The sequence below is a fragment of the Scomber scombrus genome, chromosome 14 (assembly GCF_963691925.1).
Source record: "Scomber scombrus chromosome 14, fScoSco1.1, whole genome shotgun sequence".
NCBI lineage: Eukaryota > Metazoa > Chordata > Actinopteri > Scombriformes > Scombridae > Scomber > Scomber scombrus.
Window position 1 is genome coordinate 17,816,246 of NC_084983.1, and position 24,463 is coordinate 17,840,708.

Sequence of the window (24,463 nt, forward strand, 5' to 3'; positions counted from 1 at the left end):
TTTATTTTGTAAGGTCTGTGCACAATTAAAATCAGCGGATTAAAGTTTTAGCCAGTTTAGGTCAACAGAATATTGTGTTAAAGTTACCCAGAAATCCACTCGACACAAAGGAGTCATTTTGACCCAATTTTAGTGATTTTTTTTATTTTCCTGCTGGGATATTTACCAAAACTAAAGCTTGTTATAATCTACTCTGCCCTGTTTAAATTTACATGTCACAAGTTGTTATTGATTGTTAATAACGTGTGTATGTTGAATGTCTTGCAGACATAATTTTGTACAAGTGATGGTTTTTAGCTAAAGCTTGTTGTGTGTAACAATTGGTCCAAATTACAGATTGCTACTAGGTAAAGGGAGTCAGTTATTGGTGCTATATTGGCTCAAAGTGGGTAGCATTTTAACCTTGTTATTTTTGGTGTGTTAAATATAGTTTTTGTTTAACTATCAACTCAAAGTAAGAATTCAACTCAGAATAAGACAATTAGAATTGCATTGTCCGGTGTAACTTACTGCTCTCTTTGCATATGACAGTAAAAATGTTATTTGATTTGATGAGTTGAGTTAACTTTTAATGCTTACAGTAAGATTGAAACAAGGGTTTTATTCTGTGCGTTTAATGACAAATACAAATTATATTGTAGAAAATATACTTTGTGTCATACATAATATTAGTATCAGCACCAGTCTTCAACATGAGGAGTGATCTTGTTTTCCTTACAGACTCTCTCATGCCTCCTGAAGGCGTCTGTGAACTAATAATGACTGACTAAGTGAATACTTAGATATGTGAGTGATATAAATGGGATCACAGTGTACACACAGGTGAGAGGTTTTCACCTTTCACTCCCTCGTGTAACTGCAGGTTAATAACTTGTGAAGTGACGGTCAGGTGAGTGTCAGTCCTGCAGCATTAACCCACTTCCAGGCTCTAATCTATCACAAGAGCAGATTATTGGCCTGTCATGGACAGTAACAGCAACCACTGATATATTTATTACATCATATTCTTGACTGTTTTCTATTATGTGATGGGAACAGCTCTCTGTATGACCGAGGCGGCGGTTGGAGGTATAAATTGACTGGTAGAGGTATAAATCATTTGTGTTTTATTTTAGCACCTTATAAACTTCAGAAAACGTGTGAATGTACCAAAATTTGGCACTGTTTGATTTGACATGAACCAATACTCAATAGTACCAACATAATTTGGTCGGTACCACTGAAAGTACCGACCTTGGTACCCAACCCTACATATATGGCCCTAATATGACATCGTACTTATTTGCCATTTGTCATGTCTTCTGTTTATAATGTCACCGAGGCTGAAACAAGTAACGACAATGTAAGGAGTATAAATGTTCAGATGTAGGGAGTATAAAAGTAAAAAAATCTACTTAAGTACAGTAACAAAGTAGCTACAAATACTTTGTTACTCCCCACCTCTGACAGGAAATCATCCAACCAGTTCATGTGTGCACTGTTGGTCTGCGTAGATATGACTCATGAATCCATCGATTGTACCAAGTGTGACCAATAAAAACATTAAATGAAGGAAGAACTCTGCAGAGTGGGTCGAACAGTTGAGTTTTATTTGACTTTATTTCACAGACAGGTTCAATGGGTATAGGATTTAATCTCTGGTCCCCACTCTGAACCAATAGGTGGCGCTAATACACATCTAATACTCTTGTTCCCACCACTATGTGAAACCAAGGACAAGAAGAAGAAGAAGAGGGAGCGGAAGTAAAGCGTATCTACTTCCCGTGTGAGGTTTAATTTCAGGGAAACAAACACATGATAATGACATTGAAGTGTATTATTTCTATTTCAGCTGGTTCACATCAGTTTCTGTACAGCACAAGGTAGTCGTCCACCCCTGGAAACACACCTGCTGTAATAATAAAGAAGCAAAGGTAAGTTCAAGCAGCTGCATGTAGAAAGAGGAGAAAACATGAGGCCAAACTAGGTTCATAATACTGATAATTTAAGGTTTCAGAGAATAGTGTCAAGCGTAGGTTGTTTAGTAGTAAACGTGTAATACCTTACATGATAGACTAGAAGACTATCTTAAATTCGGCTTAATCAGATATATCAAATATTGCTTATTTATGGATAATTTCAGCACATAATGGTTGTTTCACTTTCCTATTCTGCACATCGATATGAGTGACATTTAAACAAAATGTAGACCTGTAGTGGATTATCTGCATGCAGAATATCAGTAGACCCTGATTATTCTTTTAAGTCTTTAAAATCTGTTATTGCATGTTAAGTTTAAACAAAAAATGATTTATTGGTTAAGTGAAGGGAGTTTAGTGTTGTTGCATTTTCTCTCTGCAGAGGTTTGGAGCTGCCCTTTAAAAACTTATGCTGAAGTATTTTTGCATTTATAACCAGACAAGTCATGTTTTTTTAAAAGATGTCTTAATATCTCAAATGGTCTAAAGTTTCCAAATGTATGCTTATTGTTTAAACGTTACACTAACTTCGAGGAGCTCTGCAAACTCTAAAATTCATACTATATTTACCTGCTGTTCATTAGTTTTGTGGTGTTGTTTCTTCTCTTCCTACAGGATGGCTCTTCCATGTGTGCGACTGTGCTCTCCATACAGAATCACAGGGCTTCAAGTTTGTGGTTATGCAACACTCAGTAAAGCATCCAAACCAAAGGAGAAAACCAGCAGTGGTCCAGTTTTTCAGTATGTTGGCGAGCGCAAAAAGCCCAACCACAAAGTGTTTGTATGGGGCTTTAGCTTCACCGGTGCTCTGGGTATCCCCAGCTTTGTGATGCCGGACAGCGGCAGGAAGAAGCCCCGCAAATATCAGCTCACTCCTTATCGCCTGGAGACTGCAGATCAGGTAAAAGCAGCAGAGGAAGGCTCTTGTAGATTTATCTGCAATGATCATATATAAATCTTTTAATATGTAGTTTCATAAAGATAATGCCTCATTCTGTAAACTTTTAATGGTGTTACTGTTATTATCAGCTAGGTTTTTATTTCTCATGATCACATTTTTATGGCTTTTACAACAAGTGATTAAGGCATTTAAGTTAAACAAGAAAAAACACAAGTGGTGCATGTGTTGTGCTCTTTATACACTCCAGTACATCAAAAAACTATTGAAACAGCATCTCCAATTCTTTTATTAAAGACATCAGCACAATATCAATTTGTTTTAATAAAAAAAACTTGTATTCAGTTCATATAGTCCAGAGAAAACCCTCTAAAGTTGTATTCAATTATGCTCATAATGCTAAAAACTAAATCAATAGGGTTATCACACCTGGTTAGGTCTATTCATTTTACTTTACTTTCTATTAATTAACCATTAGTTTTTGGCATTTAGAAAGCCCGCTAGTGAGGGAAGTCACATGGTCATATTTCCTTGTATACTGAACCAGCTCCAGCTATTTAATTGGTAACAATAAAATTATGTATTGCAAAATACTTTAATAATCAATACGTTTGATGCATGGTTGAGTTTCGGATGAATCAGGATCACGAGGGCTTCATCTTCTGTGTCCACAACTCACAATAAATCTGAACTCACTGTCGGCTCTTCTTCTGTCGTAGATCTCTTCTGCTGCTTGTGGTTACGGCTTCTCTCTCATCGCCTCCACCACCAAGGATGTGACCAAGCTGTGGGGCATGGGCCTGAACAAGGACTCTCAGCTGGGCTTCCAGCGCACCCAGCACAGCCGCTGTAAGTAAAACTGGATTGTTTTAAAAAGCATAAAATACTGTCTGTGCTTGACTTACTTAAACCTTTTCACCCTCAATTCTGTGAAGTATTTTATCATCTTTCAGGTCATTGTTTTTGTTCTATGGCTCAGCAACTTTACACTACTTTCATCAACCTCATTTCTAGCAGGAGCAAGCAGCTGTTTTTAGAGCAAAGGCTCTTATAAATTCACTGTACATCACCTGCTCTGCACCAGATGGCAAACAGACACAGTTAGCAACTAGCTGGTCAACATTTAGTAGATAAAGTGCCAAAGTGAATATTACATGTACATTTATCAGGAGGACAAAGGCATGCTGATCATATTCTGCATCTACTGCATGTGTAACTGTTTGCTAACATATCAGCTTTATAAGATGATGATGATGTCAAATGTATTTCAGCTTTTGCTGCTGTGGCCAAAAATGATGAATGCAGCTTTAAAGATAAATGCTCCCATTGGATATAAGAATAGTAAAGTTGCCTGGATGTAACTTTGCTTTTATAAGTACGTGCAGAGCCGGTAATGCACTAAAACAATTTTAACAGAGCAAACAGAAGCAAATCAGAAAATAAGGAGGCTTTGTACTAAAATATGAGTAAGTATTTATTAAACAGAGGGAATCAGAAATAAAGGCCTCTCTCTAATATAAGGCTGCCTCCACTACAAGGCCTGGTGCTCTCTGCAGTTAAGGTAAAAAAAGGCCCGGCTTAAATTTGAGGAAATACAGTAATTTATAATTTATCAAGTCTCCAGTAGAAAAAGAAAAAAAACACTGTAAAAATCAATATTTCTTTAAGTCACTAAAAGATACACCTAAGTTCATGTTGCTTTGCGTTCATACTTTTAAATTAATCAACACCAATTTAGTAACTCAAATCGAACTTACGAATTTGGTAATTGAACAGGTTCTGGTGTTGAAAGCAGCCAAGCACATATTTCAGCGCTCGTTCAGCTCACTTTTGGTTGCGTTTAAAAGCACAAAAGATAAAGATGATTTTGAATATAGCACAAACTTTGGTAGAATAAAGTAATTAAAAACACCACCTACTCTGCAGAAAACACAAACCTCAGAAAAGAAACATGAAGTAAATGTGACACTACCACCCACACTGTAGTCTCAGTGCAACACGTGTCTATGTGTGCAACTAATGAGGATTTTTATAATCGATTAATCATTCAGTTTGTAAAAATATCTGTAATGCCTTCAATTTGCTTGTTTTGTCCGATCAGAGCCTAAAAGAAATCCTCTTACATCTAACAAGTAAAATAATAAATGATCAGAATAGTTACTGATCATTGCTGCTATATACTTCTGCCTTACATCCTATTTTTTTCCTGATGCTGTAGATCAAGGTTACGACTACGTGTTGGAGCCGTCGCCGGTGGCTCTACCTCTGGTCGAGCCGGTGCAGACTAGAGTGGTTCAGGTTTCATGTGGCCGTGCTCACTCTCTGGTCCTCACTGACCAGGAAGGAGGTAAGAGACTCATACTTCCTGTGCATAAAGCATAAAGTTAAAACACAGTAATATGTGGTAAACATATTTTACCTTTCACTTAACTTTGATATAAATCACTGGAGGTTCTTTAGAGGAGACGAGACGGCCTGTGAGGAGAGAAAGAGCTCCTGGTGTTGTGTAGTTACCAACCACCTGTCACGCTGTGTGTCCTTTAACTCCCTCCACCCACTGCTCTCTGAAAATGAATGATTATCAGGCAGCTGTTAAAGCTCATTTAAAAAGCCCATTAGGATCCTCTGGTACATTCATTAGATTAGCACACAGATGTTCTAACAAGCACCATTTAATGTCAGAGAAATCAGCGTTTGAAGACTGATTTTAAGCCCTCCCACAGTGTAAATTGTTCAGGGGGGTATTGATTTTATTTTTTTGAGCTTCATTTAAATTAATTTTCATCATGTTTTGCATAACTGGCAAATTAAAGAGTTTCCTATTCCTGTGTTTCAGGTATTAACATGTTTTGTCTGGTTTTTACTTTGCTGTGAGGCATTCAGTTACCAGTTTTCCGGCTGACAAAAATTAATGATTTGTCATGACTCATCCACAGCGTCTGTTGCATTAAAGGATCCGGCTGGAGTCACCAGAGCCTGACATATCTTATACCTCTGTGCCATAGAGCTCTGTTGTTGTCCAAAAACTATTAAAAAACACATCAGTGAAGCACACCGTTTCACTGACATGTTCCTAAATTACCAGAAACTCATATGATGTAGATGATTCTGACTCAGTCCATCATGTTGCCAAAACAAATACTCACAAAAGTGTGTTAATCCACAGCTGAAAATAGTTCCCAACAAAAGAGAGCTATTTACTTCTGTTTGTCGACTTTTGTCAAAAAAACTACAGTGCTCTGCTTTCTTAGGAAAATGCTTAAAAAAAGAAAAAAAGAAAAGAAATTTCAGATTTTCATGGGATTTGTTGACCGTAAGAAATATATGGTATAATAACAGATTTTAATGCAGCTATAATCAATATACATATGTAGATTTTATAGTATAGTATGAATTTCATTCTCTTATTGACTCTGCAGCTCCCCTCGGCTTTACAGAGCTTTATAGCAAGTGTCAGCTCATTGGCTCCAACTTTACTGCTTTGGTTCACTCTTAGCGCTCCCCTAGTGTCACTTTTGGCCACAGCAGGCAGCTGTTTTTTTTAGAGGAGAAGCTCTAAAAACCTACTGTGCAATACCTGCTCGGCTCGAAACAGCAAACAGTCACAGCTAGAAACGAGCCGGTGAACATAATGAAGCATTTGGCAGCTAAATAGCCAGATATTTCCATCAGCAAACAGAGCTAGAAAGAGAATGTAGAGGAATGTTGGACTTACAGTCACAAGGTGGACAGAAACACAACCCCAAATAAATGATAGTGACGCTTTTGTAAAAATCAGCCAAGACAAGGCAGCGTATCTATATGGAAAAGGTCTTTAAGTTCCCCCTGAGAATATGCATGTTGTACTAAATCATGGCACCAATAGCCCCACCTTGTGGCCATTAGTAAAACACCATTATATGACTTATTAGCTGCTATGTCTCTTTACTGTGATACTCCATGGTAACCAAATGGGGATGCTAGAACAACAGCTGGCAGCAGCTAATAGATTGTGGCTATCACACGCATTTTCCTCAGAAAATACACTTTTATTTGTTGTTTTTGATCTTTTAGTTTACCTCGGGACTCTAAATTAAATGGTTGGCATATGAGAATAATTTCCTGAATTTCACTGCAATAGATAAAGAAGGTTACATTAGTATATTAAATTGATGTTCAATTGCCATATTCACCATTGTAAACCCCTGTTTTACAAATTAATAATAATAATAATGCATTTTATTTAAAGGCGTCTTTCAAAGCACTCAAGGACTTCTTACAAGACACACATAAAACAACAACAACAACAGTACATTAAACATAATTAATCAGCAAACATTGATGTGAAAGTTAGTATAATTTTACAAAGATAAAAAAATAAATAAACATAAGTGTAACTACATAGTCAGTGTGAGACAGAGTATGAATTGAGCTAAAGTAACACAGTGTTAGTAGTTCTTATAGCTGTGTCCTGTGATGATGTGTGTATAGCAAGGTAGATTTCACATTTTAGGAGGAAATGTACTGACATCAACATTATTTAAGTAGTTACCGGTAATTGTGCCACCACAGTGAAGTCACTCCATGGATACAGCTCACATAATGCAATCTGACCCTCTTCTGTCTGTTCTCTCTCTTTCTCTCTCCAAGTGTTCAGTATGGGCAATAACTCCTACGGTCAGTGTGGAAGACAGATAGTCGAAGATGAAGTCTACAGGTGTGTTATGATTCACTTTATACACATGCACACACAACCACACACACACACACACACACACACACACAGCGATGATGCTGAGTCAAGTATTTCAAGACCACTTCACTTGATTATTGTGAAACTAGCAGGACCTGCAGATGTATTCTAAAATGATTTGATTAATTTAGTATTTTTAATATTGCACTCATCAAATAATGACTGAGTTCTGAGATGATGGTGACATTGCTACAGTGACGTCAGACAGGGCAACAAACACAAGTAGTCAAATGATCAGATGGAAACAAATTTATTCACATTATCTAAACCACTCTATTTGGAAGTGAAATTGAAGTATTAAGTCCCTCATTTACTCAAAAACTTGAGTAATGCCACATTTATAGCATCTATCAACTCAAAACTGGTTCTTTAATTGTCATAGAAAGCTTAGAAAGTACTGTGCATGCTCAATAGAGCACTTAATCCAAATCAGTCTTTAATAATTCAAACATCAGGAAGAGTTCATCATTAGGGTAATAAGACACTTTGGTGTAAGTAGTGTTAAGTTTCAAGACAGAAATTGCAGAACAGAAATGACAAAGATATGTTATAGGTCACTTAGAAAGGGTGATGCCATTACACACTGAACAAGATTATTTTTTAAATGTAAATGTCACTAAATATTGACAAAAGTAGTGTAAAGGCATTACTTACCTGGTTATTATTCTAAGAATCAATTATCAATCCATTATATCATCATTATTATTATTATTTTTATTTTTATCAATATTACTTTTATTTTTATGTTATGTCTCTGGTACAATGGTTATTATTATTATGGTACTCTAACCTTTACTTATTATTACATTATTATACTTTTAGCATTATTGTTGTCATTATTAACACTATTAATGATTACTATTACTACTACTATTGTGACTCCTATTATTATTATTACTAACTTTAACTATTGTCATTACCTACCACTACTATTATTAATTCATTGATTACTTATTACACGCACACACAAACACAGCACTGATCCCAGAACACGGAGGACAGGATTGAGAGGGAAGGGTGTTTAGTCTCCAGGCTCCCAACAGTGCTGCATCATCAGTATGCAAGGAAAAAAGAAATTGGACCACGATGAGCAAACCACTTCCTCAGGGTCTAATGGTTGCCCTCCAGAAATCCAGACTCTGAAACATTTTAGGTATCACATTAAAAAATAAATAGCAATGTCACACTCAGCGCTCATAATATCTTGCTATCTAGCTCGCAGTTCTTGCATAAAAATCTGTGAGACCTGCACACTAAACTAGACTACATTTGTATAATTTAAAGACAATCCTACCTTACCTTGAAAAGTGTCATTCACATATATCAGTGCACATATTGTCGATCTGTCAGTTTGGTTCTATAAAAATACATTCAGGAGGTTAAGAGAAGGATGATAGAGAAGGATGAGACCTCTCTTAAGAGATGCTGCTTGTCTCGAGTGATGGTTTGCTTATTCCTCTGTCTCGTGTTCAAACAGCGGCAGTCACTTCATTCACAAGATTGGAGGCTTCAGCAGCAGAGTCGTCCAGGTGAGTGCAGCCTTTCGTCTGAACAGTAATGACAGACGGTGCGGTTGTAGTACTGTATGTCTCATTTCCTCCCCACCTGTAGCCAAATCATTGAGTGCACCCATGTCCAGATATTGTCCAGATACAATTGAACTGGGCTACATGATAAAATCTCCACTGTCCCCATTGCTACACGAAAAACTTAGCGAGTCTAAGTAGTAAGTAGTAAGTCTGTTCAGTCCATTTTCAGGCCCATTTTTAACAAGCTTGTAGTTGGTTTGGGTATTTGTGTACATTTACATGTAGATTTAATGTATTTTAACACCACGCAAATGGGATCTGATCACTTGGATCTTTTTATTTTTCTCTCCCAGGTTGCGTGTGGACAGGACCACAGCCTTTTCCTCACAGAGTCAGGGAAGGTGTACGCGTGTGGATGGGGCGCAGATGGACAGACGGGTCGGTGCACTTTTTTCAGTCTCCTTTTAACCTTTAAAACTAGATTAAAAAATATGCTATCCACTCTGCAATAACCAAATATGCTAGTTAAGTTGAACACATTTTTAATGATAGTAACTGCTACTTGGATATCTGATAGTCTGGATAATACATCCCAAATATTGTAGAAACAGCAGAATAATATAAAATATACTCATTTAGCAGAATCCAGCTCAGGTGGTGGAAAGAAGACATGCTCACTTATATTATCTATCATGACCACAGCTATTCCAAAACATGCAGTCATCCAGGACCTCTTTTTAATTTAATAGTATTTTTAATTGTAAGAAATTCGCTAAATTGTTATTCTTAACCCTCACATACTGTTCATATTCTGACTCATAATTATACCAATTCACATTCATAAATTCCCCATCAGTTATTATTAAATGCTTATTTAATCCTTAATGAAGCTGTCAGAGAGCAAACAGATTGTTTTCTATTTATCTATGGGAAAAAACATTCACAATCACTATATATGGTTCAGGAAAACATTTTGTACAATATGAAGAATAATAAAGAATAAATAGAATAAACGCAGGTCAAATTTGGATATTTGCTTCTCTAAAAATGTGTGTCAATTGCACAAATAAGAAAATGATGCATTATATCTTCATTTCATTAGGAAAAGTACAGGATATTTTACAGCTCTTAAATGTAAAAATGTATGTACGGGTTAAGTTTGTGAGGAGGAAAGTAAAAGTAAAGCCTTTTTACTTTTGTCTTTTAAGCCCAAAATTTCCCTGTGAGCAGTTTGATGAATACGAGCTCTGGTTCGTTCCAGGTCTTGGACATCACAGAGTCAGCTGCAGTCCGGTGGAGGTGGGAGGGGATCTGGCAGGGGTGGAGGTGCAGCAGATCAGCACATATGGAGACTGCAGCCTGGCCGTGTCCAGAGATGGACAACTATACGGATGGGGCAACTCTGAATACTTGCAGCTGGCTACAGTCACAGAGGCCACACAGGTGAGGAGAAAACGCATGTTAGAGGTGTGGATGGATGATACAAACACAGGAAGGCAAGGCAAGGCAAGGCAGTTTTATTTATATAGCGCATTTCATACACAGTGGCAACTCAATGTGCTTTACATAAAAGAAACATTTAACAGAAAAAATTGAAAAAACATGGAATTTGAGAAATAAAAATAAAACCCAATCATCCAACACATACATACCCCCCCCCCCCCACACACACACACACACACACACACACACACTAATAATAAAAACAAAGTACAGAAACATAGAAAGAGAATAAAATACTATAATATAATATTGAGTATTAAAAATAAGATTGCAGCATAAAATAATGATTTGCTTTAAAATCATTAAAAGGACAGAGTGCAAATGAAAGATTAAAATTTAAAGTGCTTTGAAAGAGCTCAATCATAAGCACAGGAGAAAAGAAGTGTTTTTAACCTGGATTTAAAAATATTCACAGTTGGGGCTGATTTCAGTTCTGCCGGTAGTTTGTTCCAGTTGTGTGCAGCATAACAGCTAAAAGCTGCTTCACCATGTTTAGTCTGAACTCTGGGCTCCACTATCTGACCTGAGTCAGTAGATCTCAGAGCTCTACTGGGTTTATATTCTACTAACATGTCATTCATGTATTCTGGACCTAAACCATTCAGTGATTTGTAGACCAGTAGCATAACTTTAAAATCTATTCTATAGCTGACTGGGAGCCAGTGCAAAGACTTTAGAACTGGAGTAATGTGCTCTGATCTCTTTGTTCTGGTTAAAACTCGAGCTGCAGCGTTCTGAATGAGCTGCAGCTGTTTAATGCTTTTTTGTGGGAGTCCAGTCAGAAGACCATTACAGTAGTCGAGTCTACTGGAGATGAAAGCATGAATCAACTTCTCCTGGTCTGTTTGAGACATAAAACCCTTCACTCTGGATATGTTCTTAAGCTGATAGAAGGCTGTTTTGGTGATTGATTTGATATGACTGCTGAAGGTCAGATCTGAGTCTATCAGCACGCCAAGGTTTCGGACTTGGTCGCTAGTTTTTAGAGAGAGTGACTCGAGATGTTTACTGACAGCAATCCTCTTCTCTTTATTGCCAAAAACAATTACCTCAGTTTTGTCCTGATTTAATTGAAGGAAATTTTGGTTCATCCAATTTGTTACTTGCTCTAAACAGTGACACAATGACTGTATTGGACTGTAGTCATCCGGGGACAGTGCTAGGTATATCTGCGTGTCATCTGCATAACTGTGATAGTCTACATTAGAGTTCTGCAGAATTTGACCCAAAGGCAGCATATATAGACTGAACAGAAGGGGTCCAAGAACCGACCCCTGAGGAACTCCACATGTCATAGCAACTCGATCGGATTCATAACTTCCAATGGTCACAAAATAACTCCGCTCCTCCAAGTAGGACCTGAACCATTCTAGGACTGTTCCGCTGAGTCCTGCCCAAGTTTCCAACCTGTTCAACAGTATACTGTGATCCACAGTGTCAAATGCAGCACTGAGATCCAACAGGACCAGAACTGACACCTTGCCTGAGTCAGTGTTTAACCTTATGTCATTTAAAACTCTAATAAGAGCTGTTTCTGTACTGTGGTGAGGTCGGAAGCCTGATTGAAATTTGTCAAAAAGGCCACTGGAGTTCAAGAAATTGCTGAGTTGATTAAAAACCACTTTCTCAATGATCTTGGCTATAAAAGGAAGATTTGAGATAGGTCTGTAGTTGGTTAACATGGAAGCATCCAGCGTTCTCTTTTTTAAGAGTGGCTTAATGGCAGCTACTTTAAGGGGTTTAGGAAACGTGCCTGATTGAAGTGAGCTATTTATTATTTGTCGCAAATCTGTTTGGACAGAGTTCACAATAGTTTTAAAAAAGTCTGATGGCATTTTGTCAAGACAGCATGTTGATGGTTTTAGATGCTGAACTGTTTCCTCTATGGTTTTTTGGTCAACTTTTTTAAATTCTGACATCGCAGTTGAGTTATTCCTGGGAGGTCTTAGGGATTGCGTCTTTTTATTGTTTTGTTGATTTGTGTTGATATTTAACCTTATGGACTGGATTTTTTCACTGAAAAAGCAAGCAAATTCATTGCATTTATCTGTGGAAAGGAGTTCTGGAGCTATCTGTTTAGGGGGGTTTGTAAGCTTATCAACCATAGCAAACAGAGTGCGAGTGTTGTTGATGTTCTTATTAATAATTTCAGAAAAGTGTCGCTGTCTAGCTTTGAGTAACTCATAGTTAAAATTACAAAGACTTTGTTTGTAGAGGTCAAGGTGAATTTGAAGTTTAGTTTTTCTCCACTTACGCTCTGCTTTCCTGCATTCTGTTTTCAAAGCCTTTACCATCATAGTGTTCCTCCACGGTGTTTTCTGTCTGATCAAGGTCGTCTTAGTTTTAGTTTTAATAGGTGCAACAGCATCCATGACATTTGAGATTTTCCAGTTAAAATTATCCAGGAGTTCATCAACTGACTCTGCACTCACAGTTGGTGACATAGCTATAGCCTCCATAAACTTTGCACTGGTATTCTCATTTATGTACCTTCTCCTAACAGACACAGAGGTTAACTGAACATTTGGAATGATCTGTAAGTCAAAGAACACACAGAAATGATCAGAAAGAGCCAAGTCCTTGACATCAACAGAAGAAATGTCAACACCTTTAGAGATAACCAGATCCAGGGTGTGGCCTCGAGTGTGTGTGGGCCCTTTCACATGTTGCAAGAGGCCAAAAGTGTCAAGTAGAGCAGAGAGTTCTTTGGCATTACTGTCCATGTTATTGTCTACGTGAATGTTAAAATCCCCTGTTATGATAAAAAAGTTGTAGTCAGTGCAGATAACTGACAGCAGTTCAGCAAACTCATCAATGAATTTTCCTGAGTATCTTGGAGGTCTATAAATGATTAAAAAAAGAACTTTTGGATCACCTTTTAATAAAAAACAGAGATATTCAAAAGAGCTAAAATCACCTAATGTAATTTCCCTGCAGTGAAATACAGATTTAAAGATGGCAGCAACTCCCCCGCCTTTCTTACCAGTTCGGCACTTGTTCATAAAACTAAAATTTGTTGGTGCTGTCTCATTGAGAATAGCACAACAGCTAGATTCAGTCAGCCATGTTTCACTAAGAAGTAAAAAATCTAGATCAGGAAGGGGAGAATGGCGTCTTATCTTCTGAAATATTGTGATATCTGAGTTGAACCTCTGTGTGAGCGCTCGTATGGCACAATGGATTGCTTCATGGCGCTGGTCACTTTCCACCTGTCAGCCATCTGTTCAGGCCGTCAAAAGGGTTTTCCCAAAGCTGCTCTGTCCGAAGCACTCACCAGCCAAATACACAAAGTATGATCATAATCTTTATTAGATTTGGTCCCCAAATTAATTGACATGATATATCAAGGGAAAAAGCCTTCAGTAATGTTTCTGACAGTGGTCGAAGAAGTTCTCAGACTCTGTACTGAGGTAAAAGTACCAATACAACAATGTAAAAATACTCCAAAGTCCTGCATTCAAAATCCTATTAAAGTGCATGTAAAAAAGTATTATCAGCTAAATTTATGCTAAATATAAAAAAACATACTTGTCTGCATAAAATGTGACATTATTAGACTGTTAATACTAATCCATCCATAATATTTAACTCTTGTCCAGCCCTTACAAAGAGTCACACATTAAATCTGGGGGGCCAAGAGATGGTAAAGGTTGTAGGAAAAACTAAAAGTATTAATCTTTTTTTTTTTCTGATTGTTCTCTAATATTTTCTTTTTTTGTGAAATATTTGATCATTTTACCTGTTTGGGCCTCCAGCAGTAATTTAAATGAAACCATGTAAAACGTTTGGAGATGAAATGTCTCTATGATGGAACTGCTGAAAACTCTCAGACAGCTTAAATGCGACTGGGGGCGCCAATATTTTTATAATCTTTTTCTAACCGTTTTTATAATATAAAATAAGTATAAGTATGTTAATAAATAAATGTCCTTAGTCTGCATATTCACTTAATTGAGCGAAACCAAATTGTTTGTCTTTCCCTAACATCTACTAAAAATTAAAGGTTGGAGCTTGACTTCATCTGCTTAGGAAGCCCATGTGATATATTCAAAATCTCCAGATCAAGCAACTTCACTAATGATCATGTAGCTGCAACTAAAGAATAGTGTCTACGTGTTTTCATAAACATTATACCACGTAGGCCTGAGCTTAGCTTTTTTATTTATTTCATATTTTGGCAACATGAATCAAAGTAGTTACAAATACAGGAGAGATTAGCAGCAAAGATTGTCCATAAGTAACTTATTCACTGTCATTGAGCTCTTTTTTATCTTTTCTTCGTCTTTCAGACCAACTCTCCTCGTCATCTTCCTCTGAAAGGCTGCGGGAAGGTGGTTCAGGCAGCATGTGGAGGCACGCAGGTGGCCATTATCAACGGTCAGTTCATACATCGGATACGTGGCTGCTAGTTCAAGTTTTTACAGAGTTTTGGAATACTTGGCTCATGGGTTAATTTACCTTTTTAGACACTATGACAGGACTGCCACCAGCTGTTTGTGATAAACATCTGTATAATATCCATTTTCTTATAAGTATTATCAGTAAATTGATGGTGTTTTTTTTCCTCTATTAATGCTGTTAACAAAAGAGAGCTGAGTCAACCAGAAGGATAATTTCCCAACACTTCTAACACCCTGTAAAGGACTATTTTAATCAATCAATCAGACTTTTTTGTTTAGCACTTTTAATACATAGTAATTAACACAAAGTGCTTCATATAGTAAAAAAAAAATCATATCATAACTTTCATTAATCTGCACTGCGGAAACACCAGAGGTAGGATAAAAATTTAAAAATTCAGAATACCTAAATAAAATAAAATATAAAATAATGTCACTATAAAATAAAGTGGGCAAAACCAGAAATGTGCTGCAGGGTATTAAAAGAAAAATAAAATAACAGCTAAAGAGGAAATACAATGAAGTAAAACCAGACATAAAATGTGAGGAAAACAATCAGGAATAAAAAATGTAATTAAAAATGATAGTCCAAATAGTAAAACGTGTTAATGTCACAGCTCTTTTCAATCACGTCTTGGAAATTCTCTCGGTGACACATTTTTGGTCCTATGAGACATTTTAGACTTTGTCTTCGTCGTCCGTCATGTTTGTAGTTGTCCTACTTGTAGTAGTCACCCCCCTCTCCATTGTGAAGCCAAATACACACTCAGATAAGAAAAAAAGTATGTTTTTTGGGGGTTATTTCAAAAACCATCTGAGAGCTTGTAAACTACGCTGTCATCCTCTTTGTGGCGGGACTGGTAAAAGCTTTTCTGTTACATCCTCAGCTTCTCGGCGTATAAGTTGATCTGTGTTATTTTCAGAAAGAGGAGAGGTGTTTGTGTGGGGCTTCGGCATTCTTGGAAAAGGACCAAAGCTATCAGAATCGTCGACCCCTGAGATGATTCCCTCCTCGCTGTTCGGAAAATCAGAGTTCAACCCATCAGTAGCTGTCACCAAGATCAGATGTGGCCTCAACCATTTCGCTGCAGTAACAGGTGAGACTATTCACTCATCACAAAAACTCTGTAAGACATAATTTAAAGACGTCTGAGTCAAATCAGCGTCACACAAGGTTTCGCTGATGCCGCTTTACTGCTTCATCTTTAATATTTCAGCTTTATTCTCCTGAGCTGCTTTTTGTCTCGAGCAAGCATAAAAAGATGAAATCATAAAACCCATAAAAAAGCAAAGTCATCCTGTCTCATCCAGTCTGAAGTTCAGATGTCTGGGTGAGCAGTTTACTGTTGAGTCACCTAATTTATTCTTTTTATTGCAACTGAACAAAAAGAGTCTGCTCTGTTGCACATCTTGTTTTTACCTCTAAAGCAGTGACCTGACAGAAGGTGCGCAGTCTCCTTCTGAAGCGGATGATGTGAACAGTCTCGGATTGACTGAAAAGACTGACTTTTAGTTTTTATTTGTCAGATTCGAGCAGGAACTTTTGCCAGATACTAGGAACCTTTTGAGGCACTTCAGGTCCTCTACCTGTGTTTCCACCTGAGGGAACAGGGTCTAAATTAAGTTCGAGGGAGGTTGTTTTACCGCCCAAAAAATCCTTGCTGATGGGATAAAACTAATTAACTAAGCACAGCAACTTAAGGGGCTGTTTCTTCAACTTGTGTACCGCTTCACTCATAAAAGAAGGAAGAACGTTAATATCGATTAAGGACCAGTTTAGGACAAGGGGAGGACTTTTCTCTTTGTTTGTTAGTGTTAAAAGTTAAGTTAGGATTTGTTTTCGGCTTCCTGACTTGTCTTACAAAAGACAAAAGAAGAAGAGGGAAAGAGAGGTAACTGTGGTGGTTGAGCAAAGAGAGGGAGCAGCTGTAGCGAGAACAAAGCAGTGAATGAGAGAAATAAAACATTTATTTTCTGATTGTTTCACAGGAGTTACGTCATAAAACAGAAATAAATAATTATGAAACACTCAACTGATGATTTACTGCTGAGTTTCTGTTTAATTTTCCTCTGCTGTATTTATCCTTTTCATTCATTCATCAGCGTTCATCTCTTTCAACCATAAAGGGTTAGTGTTAGGGTTAGGGAACAGGACTAATATAGGTGCTGTTTGCTGTGTCTCAAACACTACCATTGTTCCTCAGATGTGGTGTAAATGTAAACAGGACTGCAGGACTGGCTTTTAAGTTCCAAATTTAGTCCCTGAGGTTAGTTCCTCTGCGTCCAAAGTACCTTGACCGTGGCAATGCAGCTTCAGACTTCTAAACCAGACAACGGGATAAAAGCTCAGAGCATAAGAGACATATCTGTATCCTGTTAAATTATCAATGACTTTGCATTTAGCTGCCATTTCCTGAAGTCAATATTTTTTTTCTTTGGTTTCGAGGAGGTAATCTGAAGGATCATCACGATACATCATTTATAAAATACCACAGTCGTTACTCAAAGTATACTTTTAGAGAGAGACCGTGAACAACGTTAACTTTAGGAAATACCTTTTTTTGCTTTCTAGTGTAGAGTTAGATGATATTTTTCTGTTAAATATGAAGCTGCAGCCTGCCACTCGTTAGTTTAGCTTAGCACGAACACTTGAAACAGCTAACATGGCTCAGTCCAAAAGTAACAAAATATGTCTACCAGCATCTCTAACACCCATATCTTATTTGTATGTGTAAAAATAACTATTTGCTGTGTTTGTGTTTGTCACTACTATGTGACAGACTTTTTATTGTTACCAATAACTTTGTGACAGCCCCAAGGCCTCTGACCTATTTTCTTATTGGTTGCTTGGGATCTAGGAAGCGGCTCATTAGGAGAGATCGCCAACATTTGAATTGGTGTGAATGCTTCTTTTTTTATAAATAGGGGTCAGTCGCTCTCTCCTCTCTGAGTCGCTGGGTTTGTTTCGTCTTGGGTAATTTAGTTTTTTTTTTTTTTTGACTTACACCTACACACCTTCACACACCCATACACTACAAACATTACTGATGCCCTGACATACATAGTTTATTTAGATAAATGCATTTTTTTAGGTCCTAGTTTAAAAAGTGATGTGTGGTCTTTGAGCCAGGTTGTGACAACTTGTAGAGATCTTATTATGACTGTTGTAAAGCTACTGTTTATGTAATAATTGTGTTATAACAAAGATGGGTTGATTTCAAAGGCAGATTTGCGTCAACATAACTAATTTTTGTAGTAATAATGGTACATATTTAGGCTGAAATGTTATAAATTTTGATTTTCTATCTTATTATTTTTTAAATTATACTCTACATGTCTCGTAGATCTTCCCACTAAAAGGTCTAATGTGTTCCAAAGTGCAGCTGCCCTGCGCTGAGGCGTGCTGATGTTTGATGGTTTGCGTTGCAGATCGAGGCGAGCTGTTTGTTTGGGGGAAGAATGTGAGAGGCTGTTTGGGCATCGGGAAGAAAGACGACCAGTACTTCCCATGGCGGGTAAGACAACACTGATTCAATATTAGTCATGCAAACAACAACCGAGCAGGTGACGCTTTGTATAAGAAGAAGCACATAAGCTTAGTGTGAGCTTACAATAATTAGGAAGGATTTAGTCTGACTTTGTCTTTCTTTTAATCAAAATCAAATGCAGACACTTATGAGGGTAAAAATTGGTAAAAGTTAGAAATATTTCCAGCAGATTATTATTATTATTGTCATTCCAATCCACAAATCCTTATCATAAAGTCATCTGTACGAAATGGTGCCATAAAAATGGAGGTATTTGGCAGTTTAATGTTATGTTAAGCTTATTTTCAGGGTAAAATGTGTGTGAAATCTTGCAACCTGTATGCCCTCCTACACATTTCCAATAAAAGTCTTTTAGATTTACATTAGCACGCCCTCTCAAGTTATTTTAACAGGATTTGAAGGTAAAGTATAGGGCTCACACTGCCTCTGCGTGCATCACAGTGTGCAGTCTTTGGATCACTCACAGACCTTTTTAAGATATGATGAGATAATCCTTTATTAGTCCCATGATGGGGACATTTAAAATTCACAATTTCAGAGGTTTAAATGAAAATAAACCTTCACTTTTACAGTTTCCCTTCCTCTAAGCTGCATTTATCTGTGTGAATCTCCATCAGGTGACTGTGCCAGGTCAAGTGGTGGACGTAGCGTGCGGTGTTGACCACATGGTGGCGCTGGTGAAATCCCTCCTCTGAAACTCCTGCCTCCCTCCAGCGGTGGATAAAGGCTGTATGTTTTGGCTGAGCCTCCCGCTGACCCCCCGGGCGCCTCAGGGAGCTGATCGGGGCCGCTCTGGAGTCTTGAAGCCAGCTGCTCTCCATGGGTGTCGGACCCTCGTGTCCCTCCGTCCTGCGGTGACGTCAAGCAGTGTGCAGAGCAGTGGATTATGCAGCTAACTGTCACTGACATGGCTCACGTTATCCTGCATGAAGGTCATATGGGGAAGGGTATTTTCATGGCTTTATTTTTGTATTTTTAGTCATCATGATAATATTTCACCCACCAAGTTAATTGCTGATATCTGGGAAGTCAAAAAAGTAACATAACCAATAGATGATGCCCAAAACTATGCTAATAAAACCCAAGTTGTAATAAACCAGACACGCTTTTTACCCAGTCAGTTTTCAGGTGGTTGAAACTGTAAAATGTTGATTTGTCTCCACACCAGAAAATGACTGTGACAGAAATGTGTTCAGTGAATGAAGTGATTCACTGTGCAATCAACACACTCTTGCGGTTTGCAATCTTTGCAGGCCTGTGAAATGTTTTTGAGAAGAAAAAAAAAGCACATTTGAAAAAGCCAGTGACGGCAAAACTCAAATTATCTCCCTGCCAACAGCAAATAGAGGTGAGGGCACTCTGCCGCGGAGAGAACAGGTTTTTTTAGAATCAATTTTATAACATGAACTTTTGTGTCATCAGAGGCGCGGGCATGTTCTGCTTATAAAAGCTCATCAGGAGAAGCAGGAAGCTACAATTACAGCATCCTTACAGCTTGAAAGGATGTTGATTGTCATATTGACCTATAAATCTAATGCATCTGCAGAAAAGTTATAAAAAGAAACCTGTTTAAAAAAGCAGCCAGTTTGTATGTTACTTAATGTTTTTTTGTATCATTTGTTGAATTGGATGTACTAAAAGAGGAACCCATCTTACCCACAATGTTAAACTCACAGTATGCACTGAAGAAATTGTCAAAATATCTAAATAAATATATATATTTATTTACAACATCACCTGTGTTTGAGTTAATACTGAAAATAGAGTTGAAACTTTTAATAAAGCTTTATTTTACATGTCCTATTAATTCCTAATAACTTCCAAGGATGTTTTCTCTAACTAAATTAGGCAAAATGTTCAGTTGGTACACTTTGAATGAATTAATTCTGATATTTTTCATAACCTTATAGTCTTGTAGTCAGTGGAACATGAAAATAAAAGATGGATAATAAACAAATATTAAATTGGGTTTAAGTGGAACAGTTTTTCAGTGAGATTTCTCCTGAAATCAGCAACAGCTTTGAAACAACTAACTGAACAGTCTCCGAACTTTTAACTTGTACCAAATTACAAAAGTAGACTCAAGAAGTTATTAGGAAATATTGGACCTGTAAATGAAAGCCTTAAAGTGCATCTTTTACTCTTCTTTAGACTGGACTTTGCAGCTAAAACTGTCCTAATGACCTTAAATTTTGTGAAATTAAAAGACTTTACAAGCTGATGAGAAGTTTCATTCTCACAGTATAGTGAGTGTGAAATCAACCTTTCATCACAGCATCACTGTGATGTGCTCTCCTCATTCAGCTCCTATATTTTGGAGCCATTAATCACTGTGACAACTCCAGGGGCCCTCAGAGAGTATGGAAATGTATTCATGACTAAAACTACTGAGTGAGCATAAAACACACAACCTGTGATCACTCTGCGAGTCCAGATGTGAGAACACACAGGGACCGATTTATACGCACAAATCAAGTTGGAGAGTAAAATCCAGATTTTTTTAAATTTCAGTACACTACAGGAGTTTTGTCTCCTTCTGAACACTTGAGAACTTTAGGCTTAAGGAGACTCCCATATCTGTTATTTAAGATAATATTTATGTCACAGATGTTACTTCAGACAATCCTGCTCATTAGAAAACGAGGCCTGACAGAATTAAGCTTATAGCGAGCAAAGGAAAGTACTGCTCACTCAGATCAACTGAGCTCAAAACTTTTCTTATAGTTTGCCTTCAAAACTTGTTCCTTGCTTACAAATCTGTCGTTTTGAATTTCCATATACAGTGAGCTAAAATCTCTGATGATAAGGAACCACTTTTCCAACTTGCTGTTACACCCAAACATATCACTCCTGTCACTTTTAGGTTAGTCAAAGGATTACTCCTCTGAGGCTTACTCCTCTGTGCCGTGGGCCTCTGTTTGTTGTCCAAAAACTATTAAAATCATGTCAGTGAGCCCCGCTGTTGCCCTGGGCGACATGTTGCTTCACCACAAAGAGTTTTGGTCACGTTAAGTTTGTTTAAAAACGGCTCCAAAGAAGACAAAATGACAGCGATCACATTTTCAGTCTCTGGAGAGCAGTTCTGTGTAAGACAGATGCCACCGGGAATACATGTTTACAGAGCTTTGCTAACTTTCTGTACTACATATCACAACCTCTTGACTTTTAATTACATTGTTTATTTTTACTGAATTAAAAACTTCAATACAAAGTCAAGGGACAGAACTACTCTCAAGAGACTGAGAAACGTGATCGCTTTTATTAGTCTTTGGAGCTGTTTCCAAACTAACATGACCAAACTCTTGGTAATGAAACAAACATGTCGCTCAGTGCAACAGTGTGGCTTATTGATCTGTTTTTAATAGCTTTTAGACAACAACTGAGGTCTATAGCCCAGAGGAATGAGATATATCAGGCTTTGGATACACACACAATACTTGTAATCAAATTTATTGTTGGTTTGACTCTGCATGTAAGAAAGAAGCTTTATCATCTAAAAACATGTTTTAACTCTGTAAATATGAATGTAGATGTGACAAACACCTGCAGTGACATTACTCATTATAGGTGTTGCCAAGGTGCTTTTTTTAAAGGGTGCAAGGTGAGAGATTTGGTGCAACTCGGTTTCAAATTTCAGAGAAAAATAATTTGAAAATGTTAACTTTTAATGAGCAGAAATGCTGTTAAGGTGACAACAATATGTTTTAAATTGGTTTGTGACGCAAGAGGGAAAATGTGCAGTTCATACCTGGCTTTGTCTGGATGAAGTGGTGACTCACTGCTGTTTATATGTCGCTCGTTGACTTTTGATTTGCAACGTCTGTGGGTGGAGACTTCCCACCAGTGACCTTGCAACTCAAAGGAATCGATCAGAGAAAGTGAAGGGATGCATTTCAATTAGCAGCGTTGATATGCTCTTCCATATGCGGCTCTGCTTGTATGTAACTGAGAAGTAAGCACAGGCCTTTACTGAGAAGTCACTGTAGTTGAACTGTAGGGGCTTACGTAAGGAGAAAGATGATCATGAGAAGGGAAAACACTAACATACCATGTCTGCTCCTTTAACCCTGCTCTGCAGAGAGGGTTTCTGCAGCTGGAACAGCTCTCCTCCTCCTCCTTCTCTTCCTCCCCTTTGTCTGTGTGCTGAAGTGAGCTGAAGCAGAGAAAAAGTGGCGTGTGGAGGCACCCGTGCAGAGCTACAAAGACCTGGCTGTTCCCTGCTTTGTTTACTCAGGTCAAATAATACAGACAACTGATATACCTGCACTCTTCCCTGCTGTTGTCTATTTGCTGTCGGCAGGAGTGGAGGATGGGGTGGAAGAAGAGCGTCAGTGGAGCCAAAGTCCATTAGAGAAGACACTGACAGATGGGCATATTTTCACATTTTAGTGCTAATTCAAATGACTTAAAAGCTAAATTATAGACCTCAAATTATGAAAATGTTTGGCAGACTGTGAAACTATTAAAAAGAGTAGAAGTGGAATGCACAGTAAATAAAACACACGTGCTCAGTTAAAAAAAAAAGTTATGATCAGGCTATCTGTCGTACTTTGGGTAAGGCATTAAATGCACAAAAAAAACCCAACGCATTTTGTAAGTATTTTCACACTTGCATGTTAGCAATTGCAAGACAAACAACTCCAGGAATAGAGTGTATTTTCAGAAAAACGAGCTTTCAGAACAGTGGGCTTTCAGACTAATGGGCTTCCAGTCCAGCGAGAAGTTTTTCCAACTATTGGGGGGGTTGGAATAATGGGCCGTTAGACCAATGGCATGGCATCGGTCTAGTATGACTGGTGTGTTATGGTTTATGGCTGGTGGTTTTAGCATTGTACTTCTAACTGCCACTTCAGCAGTCAAAGGGGTTCAACAGAATTTGCTAAAAATGTTTCACAGTCATCTGCCAAACACACGCTGGCAGCACATGACATGTGTCAAAATATCTGCACCTACTATTTTTTTTTTTTATGCAGAATAAAGCCCACACAGGCATTGTATGGCGCTCAACACATCAGGATACGCCACCGTTCTATTTCCCAGCACAGACATGTAACAACTCTCTAAAAACCCATTAATTTAGTAACATTAATGCTTGGACTGGCACATTAACCATTGGACAAGTCTATCTGACCTTAACCTATCCTTAACTTTAGCCCTAACCCCATTCATGAAGGCTAACACTTTAGGAAACATGATTCAAAGGATAAATAGGTAAAAGATGTCTTATGTATACCTGTTACTTCTTCTATCTACTCTATGGGCGACAATTTACGTGTTTAAATCACACAAACCAGCTGTTACACTATAGATTAAGACGTATCTTGCATAAAAGTTGACTTTTCCCAAGGGTGGTGCTAATCAAAAGCCGATGGAGAGGGTTTATAATCTGATGTTCAGTGAATTTCTGAGCAATCTGCCCTTCAGATTTTCATATTTTCTTTGCTCAAATGTCACTTTTACCTATTGGGGTAAAGCACAAGTTCACAATTTATTAAGTCTGCCTTAGAACAATAAGTCAAGTGCCCAAATTAACACTGAAATAGGTTTCATATGGGTAAGACAGACTTGAAAAATTGTGAATCTACTCTACAAGGCACCATCAAAAATACAGGAAAAACATCTCCTGCAGACCATGAAAATTCATAACAAATTTAAACAACATCGGGCTGTCATTGTTTGCAACATGGTTACCAAGTGGAAAGATGAAGTGGTCACCGAAATCATGAGGATTCACGCTCTGGGCACCATGCATACCTAATTTCATAGAGATCTCTAGAAACCTTCATGTGGGCCAAAGTGAAGTTCCTAGATTATAAATCTTTATATTTATTTCTTTAACTAATGTGAAGAGGATCAGTTCAATTTAGCAAGTGATCGTTTTCATGCTTTTGGCTC

General features: G+C 37.7%; 1 protein-coding gene across 1 annotated transcript; it reads left to right on the forward strand.

Annotated features, from left to right (window-relative positions):
• The first annotated feature begins 1,776 nt into the window (after nt 1-1,776).
• Nucleotides 1,777-20,298, forward strand: rcc1l (RCC1 like). Its single transcript, XM_062432895.1, has 12 exons — nt 1,777-1,913; nt 2,574-2,859; nt 3,576-3,705; nt 5,075-5,203; nt 7,486-7,552; nt 9,066-9,117; nt 9,471-9,555; nt 10,379-10,560; nt 14,910-14,997; nt 15,944-16,117; nt 18,450-18,535; nt 19,186-20,298. Exons 2-12 carry the CDS (start codon nt 2,575-2,577, stop codon nt 19,261-19,263), a joined length of 1,356 nt encoding a protein of 451 aa, XP_062288879.1. The 5' UTR covers nt 1,777-1,913; nt 2,574; the 3' UTR covers nt 19,264-20,298.
• The last annotated feature ends 4,165 nt before the right edge of the window (nt 20,299-24,463 follow it).